Here is an 8,692-nt window from a genome sequence, read left to right on the forward strand (position 1 = left end):
CGTACTGCCTGTACTGAGTGATAAAACTTCGTTTAGTTGCGTTTGTACACTACGAGTTCAACTCAATTTACAATTATTAATTTGGGTGGGTGATTTTTCGTGTTGTGAATTCAGTACATATTTCAAGACATCGCACGATGGACATAATTAATTGCTCGTTCGTTTTAGAAATTCGCTAGAACAACATAGTCCTATCTTCTGTCATGACCTTTGAAGATCCTTTTTTCGTCGTTAAAGAGTAAGTACCTTTATGGAAGAAAATCACACTACCGAACACCTATATAATTTTTCATCGTGTATTATCGATTACCTACTATTAATTTTGAACATGAACCGTTATTATGTTTACAGAGATGTTTTAAAAGCTTTAAATAAAACGGTAAATTTATATCGTCGGTGGAACGACATACAAGCTGAGCCCATCACTGTAAATTTACTACGAGAAGAAATCGAATGGATTACGACAGAATTACGTAACAGTTTGAGAAGTATTGAATGGGATTTGGAAGATTTGGAGGATACTATCAATATCCTTTTTTATCTCTAGTTAAACTGTATTTTTATGTATATTTTTTTGGATCATCGTAGGTGTATTTTTTCCTTAATATTTGAATTTGTATACGTATCGTGGAGAAGAACCCGACCAAGTTCAAAATCGATGCTAATGAATTGAACCTTAGGAGGAAGTTCATTCAAGATACCCGAGCTGAAGTTAAGGTAACCTCTTTATAATGAGAAATTATCATCGAGTAAATAAACCATAAGATAATATAGGCTAATATACTCGTATTTGTTGACATATCTCTCGATACTAAATTATTGATATACGTACATAGTGGCATATTTTTTTCTTTCAACTTATACCTACCAATTTTATTTTTTTTGCAGTGTATGCGAGAAAAGCTGAGCTATTCGAAAGCAGTAGATAAAGATAAAACTTCCAGACAAGTGGGTACTCGAACGATATGCTATAAAAATAATGCATAGCTATGAACTGTGTGTTATTTTTTTTTATTTCGAAATTACTCTCAAAGTAAAATATGTACCTACAGTTACAGTTTTGTACAAATAATTGTCGTACAGCTACGTACGAGGTTTCTAAATATTAGACAAAGCGTAGCATCGACGACCTTGAATTTTTAAAATCCAACTCAAGCGTTCAAAATAAGCACGTTTTTGTTAAAATAATATGACTTAATTATATAGCGAATTTTTACGTCGAATCTTTATTATAATATTTTCGCCGTATTTCATCCGCTGTAACGATGAAAAACTCACGGATAATTTCTATTCAGCTGAAATTATCTAATTAATACGTATTCATTTTGTTAAAAATCTGCAGAATTCGGTTCTTAAGCAGTACTTAAACTCTTAATATTTAAATCAATATTTGCAGCCATTAATTGAAAATCTAACAGCGGTCAAAATGGGTGGCGGAGGAGCACACAGTAGCACAAAGTACTCCAAACTAGAGAATCAAATCGATAGCCCGGAACATACGCAATTTTCCAAGACTCAAACCTCGATGCAAAATAACATGGTACACGAACAGGACGATCAATTAGAATTAATAGCCGATTCGATAGGTACACTGAAAAACATGTCGCATCGAATCGGTATCGAATTAGATGAACAAGACGAGTGAGATTTGTTTGTTTAAATAGAAAAAAAAAATCAAAATCTCGACGATAAACTAATCCAATAATCGTATTAACAGGATGCTTAACGAGTTACACAGCGAAATCGAACACACCGATTCACGAATCGATTCAACGATGAAAAAGATAGCCAAAGTTTTGCATCTATCGAACGGTAAACAATCGTATACTAATTAGACGAACCGTAGTCTGTAATTGCAATTATCGTCTTACTAATTGGTGTATTATTTTTTTCGAATGCATAGATCGAAGCCAGTGGGTCGCCATTTGTATATTGACCGGATTACTGATTTTGATACTGTTCCTATTTATAATGCTTTAATATCACATCGTTGTCTATACTGTCTACCCTTCATATTTATGGTTTTAAGATGAATATCGTAGTTGGTGTTTCGATGATGCCTTTTATATTAAAGAACCACATCAGCATCGATCTCAGCAGAATTTCTAGCCCCGTAAATACACATATTTACCAAAGTTGTATTTTTTTTATTAATATAAACACGTACAAATAGTTTTTTATTATTAATAGTTTGTTAGTTGCCGAAGCTGATACGTTGGCAACTGGTTATATACGCTTGTTTTTATCAATTTTATGTTGTACTTTCCTCCTTATTTCTTTTTATTTGTCGTTTATTTTTTGTTGGCCATTTTCATTTTACGTGATTGTAGTGATTTTTTATTTATTTTGTAATTCATCCTATTTTTAAACGGTTGTATATAAATTATTTTATATTTTATAGAACGTTGTGAGCTTGATTCGGTATTATTGTATTCATCTTTTGTATAAGGTTGTAAATAACAGCATACTTTACGTAGTATATTTATGATGGAACTAGTCGCTCGATATTTTAATCCGAAGTACATAAGTATAATAATTTTTTTAAAATTATATTTGTGTGAAAATCAAACGAAAAAACAAATGGTAAAATATCTTTACGAATGAAAAAATATTATTTTCGATGATGAAACTTCCACTGCGTTACTTCACATATTATTATCAACTTTTTGAAATTTGAATATTTGGAATACCTACTTTTTGCGCCTCTATACTGTATATAATTCAATTAGATCCTATTAATGGAAAACGAGCCCCAAACAGTAACCCCCCCCCCCACTTTCCTCCAATGGGTGCCACAGAGTTAAAATTAATCTGCAATGTTCACTCTAGTTGAGGAACGTTCCAGTTTTATTATGATCAAAAAATACTACAACAAAATTCACTCACAATTGAATTTTTTTCTATTTTGGCCTTACTTTTGAGGGTCCAAGCTCCCCCCCCCCCCTAATAACTCTTCTGGATCCAAAACGTATCCTAATGAAGTATCACGTACACATATATTTTGATTTTCAAACTATAATTCTGAGATAGGAAAGGAAAAAAAAGTTTTCACAGGTTTCCCTATTATGCTGATTCCCAGTAGAATAAGCAGGGCCTTGTGGCACGGGTTAAAATCACTGGAGCCTCCAGAGATTTTTCAAATATCTCCAGAAATTTCGAATCACTCCGGAAATACGAAAATAATTAATGACCGAGAATTAAAAATCTGAATATATTATCACAATACATTGAAAACTATAAAATAATCAGTTAAAAGAATATAAAATCGTAACTTGGAATAGATAAAAACGGATCACACTGAAATATTATGTAAAAACCTAGATACTTGATGCAGGCATCATAGCAATATAGACAAAAATTAAGATTTAATATCTTCATCCGACGAAGACAAATCGGTTGGACTCAATCGCCCTTTGGATATATAAGAATTTAGTTTACCACAAGATGCTAATATAAGACCGATAAATGGTGGCGATGGTCTTAACGGACGACTAGTATATTCGGGATGGAATTGGGTTGCTACATAATAAGGATGGTCTTTCAACTCCAACATTTCCATTCTAACTTTGTTTTCGTCTTTACCTGAAAATAGATGGTAGATTTTTTAGATTAATTTCCTGGAAGTCGAGATGGATATTTTTTACTACAAAAAAAATAATCTAAGAACTAACCAACGAAGCGGAGTCCATGTTCTTCTAATTCTTTTACAAACTTATTGTTCACTTCGTATCGATGTCGATGTCTTTCTTCGACGACTTCTTTGCGATTATACAAAGCATCTGAAAAAAATTTATAATTGAAAGATGAAACTTTTGGCTTTAGCTTATTTAGCTTCTAAAAAATTTATAAAACTTTAGCTTTAGCTTTTCAAATTCATGAAGCTTTTTAACAGCTAGCTTTTAGCTTCCAAAAATCCTTTGGATTTTGGCTTTTAGCTTTCGACTTTTCAATTTTTTTAAAAAAATGAGGTACATTGAAAGGAAAATGGAAATTTACAATCACAACGAAAAAAAAAAAAAAAACTGAATAAAGGAGAACAGTAAAATGTGAAAATCGAAAAATAACTCAAAGCAGAAACTGAACTGAACCAAATGAATTTGCAAAAAATCTGAAAGAAAGCTCAGAAAGCTGAATAAATAAAGCTTTTGGTTTGCTTTTAGCTTTTAAAAACCCCTAACTTCCTCAGCTTTTAGCTGGCTTTTCATCCCTGATTTTAATAGGTACTCGAAGAAAAAACATCGTTCGCATGATTTAAAATACAAAGACAATTCACTCACATAATATCGAATCATTCAAATGTTCTTTTTGGAAAAAGGTTTTCTTTTTTCCCAAGCGCATAGTTCCACCCATTTGACCAGTATTATGCTCGGGCATATCGATAATAATGTACTCTTTTTCACCACTACTCGATACTTCTTTCGTTTTGGCTTCAGTTTTTGACTCGTCATCACTCCGGATGGATAGTTTCTCAGTGGTTGGGATTTCGTCGTCTTTGAATTCCGCACTTTCTGCGATATCCTCCTTCTTCAATACGTTTCTGTTTTGAAAAAAAAAAATAAAAGAAATACAGCGTTAATTTTTAGATTTGTTTACAATTCTCACGATCGATATGATAAACGATTCAATAGCTAATTACTTTGTGAATTCGATAACAGCCGCTTGTAAACCCAAACATATTCCAAGGAATGGAATTTTTTTCTTTCTGCACCAATTACAAGCAGCTATCTTTCCTTGGATACCTCGTTTACCAAACCCTCCAGGAACAACAACACCTCTGAGAAAAACATGTTCGTGGGTAAATATTTCGCGATTACGAGATTTCATGAATCAAAAACCCAACGATAGGTACTCACTGGCTGTTGCATAAATTTTTCCAAGCTTCGTGATAATTCAAGGGGTTCTCGTCTTTCATGCTTTCTTCTAAATTTTCTGCATCGATGTACTATTGGAAAAAAATAGTATAAAACAAATGAGTACGTAGGTAGATACAACGCATAAACGAACAGAAGTTTTCATTTTCAATATTCTGCTCTTAAATTATTTTTTTCCAAATTTGCTTGATTTTTCTAGAATTATTGCTCTTATCAGATACGTATAGGTACTTGAAAATACTTTTACTTACAATCAATTTCAATTTATAACCGGCGAAAATGGACGCATGTTGTAGAGATCTCGATACAGAAGCGTAAGAATCTTGAAGTTTTGTATATTTACCAACCAACGCAATATTCACCTCATCTCGTAATTTTTCAACCCTAAATGAATAATCAAACATAGCAGCACTTTAAAAAATGACATTTATTTACCTACAGGATTTAAATAATATAGCAGCTATACTTATTATGCTTTACGAAAGCCAGAGATGGGGCGATTCATTAAAAAAAAAAAATGAATAGGATTCAAATGGCTCGATTCGACCAAAAAATTGAATCCGATTCAAAATCAGCGATTCAGTTTTCAAATGAATTGTATTCAATGGACTCTTGATTTTTGCCAAAAATTGTAAAAACCCTTCATTTTTATTTTCTTCACAGATTACAAAATCTTCTGATTTTTAGCAACACAGCTAAAAATTGTTTTTTTGAAAAAAATAAATCCATAAAAATCTCATTTTACCGAAAATTAATCAATAGTGTCACCTTTTTACAAAATTGCGAAAAGGTCTTTTCTTTATGTATCTCTTTTTGACGTAAATCGTATTTTTTTTTTTTTTTTTTTTGTTAGAAATCGAAACATTCTTGCTTTGTTGTCAAAAATTGCAACAAAGTCTCACCTTTAAAATCGCCAGAAAGCCCTTCCTCTTGCTAAAATTTTTAAAGTATTAGCGCCTAAAAATTGAGTTTTTTTTGCCAGAAATTGAAAATTTTTCGCTGTTTTAAAATGGCTACAAATTGTTGTTTTAAACAGAAAATTCCAAAGTGTCTAAAAATTTCCTGAAAATCACGGGTTTTCAGCAAAAATTGCGAAAAAAAAGTATCGAAGTTGATTTTTTGAATTCTCAATTTTCTACTTTTTTAAATGAATTTTTTCAGTTTTGGAGGAGGAGGCCAACATTGTTCAAAATATTAAGGAAAAGTTTTTCTGAAGGGGGGGTCATTTTAAAAAAAATTGACCAGAAATCAAGAATTGAAAAAAATTGTTACAGTTTACAGATTGATATTTTTTTCCATTTCTTTCTTCATTTTTTTTTTTTTTTTTTTTTTTAGGAAGAGGTTCTATTTTATGCAAGTCTTTACATTTATGAAGATATAAAAATGTTTTTTTGGAAGGATTCTGAACAGTTTAAATAATTTCGTAAACCTCATTCGATTTTTTATTTTTTTTAAAATTACTCAACTTACGTTAAATTTTTTTAATTTTGGAGAAGGGGCCAACACTGTCGATGATCCCACGGAAAGCAATGGAAGTTTTTCCGGAGTGTAAGTTATTCAAAAAAATAAAATTACAGATTTCAAAGTGAGATTTTTTTGGGTGAGGAGCCGAGAAAAGTTTCATTCCATGCAAATTCCCATGTTTTTGAAGGTATGGAAACTTCAAAGCGATCGTTTCTAATCTCCAAATAAATGAATACCTCATACACAGGAAATGATTAGTTCGGTGCCTAATCTTATCAAATTCTTTCATCCTAATCAACTTTTACAGTCATTAGTCACGTTTAGCAACAAAATTGCCACACAATCATACCAGTTCAAAGAGAAGCGAAGAGAACTTGATTATTATTTTTTAATTAACGGATTTAATATTGGTAGTATGCTCACTTGAACGCTAATTCTCTCCACTGCTGCATGAATTCGGGTGATTTGGGAAACCTCATAATATCTAGTTTCAATTTAGAACTGAATAGCTGCACGATTCCTTGACTTTCGATGAAAACTGGTACTTCATAAATTGAACTCAAATCGTGTACGCATATAACCTGAGATAGAAAAAAAAAAAGATCAATACCGAATACGAGCATTGAAAAAATACAATAATTATTATACCTCTTCTGGTCTAACGTGACAAAAATCGGAGATTTTCTCTCGAGTTTCACGATTAATTGGAGTTTCACTTCTGCTAACTATTATGTGGGGGAATAATCCTAGATGTCTAAGTTCTCGCACGCTGTTTTGAGTAGGTTTTGTTTTATGTTCACCGGTTGCATTCGGCTACAAGGGAAAAAAATACAAAATTTAAAATGGGTAAATAATGACAGGATGCGAACATGGTTGTAGATATTTTCATATTTTGTACCTGAGGGACTAACGATACATGCACCAAACAAAAATTATCTTGCCCTACTTTGAATTGAAATTGCCTGAAGGCTTCTACAAATGGCATACCTTCTATATCACCGATAGTGCCACCTAATTCGATAATACAAACCTGAAATGTCAAAATAATTGATTGGTAGCATCACAAGACAAAATCAAGTTCTATAAGAACGCATTTAGAACCAAGCAATCTGTAAAATACTAAATACCAGTCCACATGCTTGAAAAATAATTTCATATTTACTTCTGGTTGTCTTCCGTCGTCGTATATGGGTTTCTTAGTCACATTTAGAACCCATTCTTGAATAGCATCGGTAATATGAGGAACGACTGATCAAATAAAAAATAAAAAATCACAAAGTCGTCTAAAATCTAAAAAAAAAAAATAATCAATTATTTGACAAAGTCTTACCTTGGACAGTTTTACCCAAATATTCTCCTTTTCTCTCCTTGTTGATAACTTTTTGGTAAATCTTGCCAGTGGTGATATTATTCTCATTGTACAAAGTAGCGTCTAGAAATCGTTCGTAGTTGCCCAAATCTAAATCCACTTCACTTCCATCTTCCAAAACATACACCTCACCTGTAATTTTACAAAAGTGAATGTATATTGTAAAATATTGTATACTTATCGGATTTATTCAAAATGAACTTAAGTAGGTAGGTAGTAAGTACCTATCATAGGATTCAATCACTTACCATGTTCGTAAGGCGAAAAAGTTCCAGCGTCGATATTAATGTAAGGATCAATTTTGATGACTGTCACACATAATCCACATGATTTCAATATGGTTCCAAATGAACTTGCTATGATACCTTTACCAACGCCACTAATAACGCCACCAGTTACCAGGATGTATTTCATGGTATAAGTACTATAGTCTTAGTTCCTGCGAAAAACATGAAAACAATGAGTTAGGAAGTAGATGATAATTTTTACTTGGGATGTAATTTACTATGCACGAAGTATACGAAACTATAAAGTATAAAGCAGTGTTTTGGCAGGTACTAGAACCACACCGGAGTAAAGATACCAGAGTAATGTTAATTCTATTAAAGCACGTGTTGAAATCGATAATTGAAATGCGCAATCACTCTAACTCAGCAAATTCTTCGTTTTTTAGATAGAAATATTGCACCGGAGTTATAAAGTAAGAAAAAAAATATAATTATTGAATATGAAAACTGTTATCAGTTACCTACCGGATAAACAGTTTCCAAGATTATTTACCGGAGAATAGAAGATGAAGGTTTGGTGAAATTGTTAAAACTCACTGATAAATCAGACAAAATAATATTACCAACGTTCGCGTCAAGATACTCGCCGCAATAATTCCTTTTTTATTCGATTTCTAAAAATGAAGAAAGCACATGTCGAATACGCGCTTAATTTGCACGCATGATAAAAGGAGAATGGATCGAGAATGTCAGGTGAAAAG

General features: G+C 32.1%; 2 protein-coding genes across 4 annotated transcripts; one reads left to right on the plus strand and one right to left on the minus strand.

Moving 5' to 3' along the window:
- LOC135841819 (syntaxin-6-like) lies at window positions 1-2,633 on the plus strand. Its single transcript, XM_065359016.1, has 7 exons — window positions 1-238; window positions 352-527; window positions 623-717; window positions 889-948; window positions 1,397-1,641; window positions 1,718-1,812; window positions 1,904-2,633. Exons 1-7 carry the CDS (start codon window positions 204-206, stop codon window positions 1,978-1,980), a joined length of 783 nt encoding a protein of 260 aa, XP_065215088.1. The 5' UTR covers window positions 1-203; the 3' UTR covers window positions 1,981-2,633.
- A 563-nt stretch (window positions 2,634-3,196) lies between these two features.
- Window positions 3,197-8,692, minus strand: LOC135841818 (CTP synthase 2-like). Of its 3 annotated transcripts, none has more exons than XM_065359014.1 (13): window positions 8,485-8,692; window positions 7,953-8,143; window positions 7,666-7,836; window positions 7,498-7,583; window positions 7,234-7,365; window positions 6,984-7,148; window positions 6,759-6,916; window positions 5,123-5,255; window positions 4,854-4,942; window positions 4,637-4,774; window positions 4,278-4,537; window positions 3,672-3,779; window positions 3,197-3,582 (listed from the first exon to the last, which is right to left on the minus strand). In XM_065359014.1, the coding sequence occupies exons 2-13, from the start codon at window positions 8,116-8,118 to the stop codon at window positions 3,359-3,361; spliced, it is 1,830 nt and encodes a 609-aa protein (XP_065215086.1). In that variant the 5' UTR covers window positions 8,119-8,143; window positions 8,485-8,692; the 3' UTR covers window positions 3,197-3,358. The 3 variants fall into 3 exon arrangements, with proteins under 3 accessions (XP_065215086.1, XP_065215085.1, XP_065215087.1); XM_065359013.1 differs by having other exon boundaries at window positions 8,457-8,691; XM_065359015.1 differs by lacking the exon at window positions 8,485-8,692 and adding an exon at window positions 8,231-8,365.

The sequence above is a fragment of the Planococcus citri genome, chromosome 3, assembly GCF_950023065.1.
Source record: "Planococcus citri chromosome 3, ihPlaCitr1.1, whole genome shotgun sequence".
Lineage (NCBI taxonomy): Eukaryota > Metazoa > Arthropoda > Insecta > Hemiptera > Pseudococcidae > Planococcus > Planococcus citri.

What these genes read in the sequence shown, in the direction of transcription:
- LOC135841819 (XM_065359016.1), top strand. Translation starts at nt 204, where the DNA reads ATGACCTTTGAAGATCCTTTTTTCGTCGTTAAAGA. An exon ending in GAATTAGATGAACAAGACGA is followed by an intron (nt 1,642 to 1,717) that starts GTGAGATTTGTT and finishes TCGTATTAACAG; the next exon opens with GATGCTTAACGAGTTACACA. An exon ending in AGTTTTGCATCTATCGAACG is followed by an intron (nt 1,813 to 1,903) that starts GTAAACAATCGT and finishes TCGAATGCATAG; the next exon opens with ATCGAAGCCAGTGGGTCGCC.
- LOC135841818 (XM_065359014.1), bottom strand. Translation starts at nt 8,118, where the DNA reads ATGAAATACATCCTGGTAACTGGTGGCGTTATTAGTGGCGTTGGTAAA. An exon ending in TTTTTCGCCTTACGAACATG is followed by an intron (nt 7,837 to 7,952) that starts GTAAGTGATTGA and finishes GTAAAATTACAG; the next exon opens with GTGAGGTGTATGTTTTGGAA. An exon ending in ACATGGACTCCGCTTCGTTG is followed by an intron (nt 3,583 to 3,671) that starts GTTAGTTCTTAG and finishes ATCTATTTTCAG; the next exon opens with GTAAAGACGAAAACAAAGTT.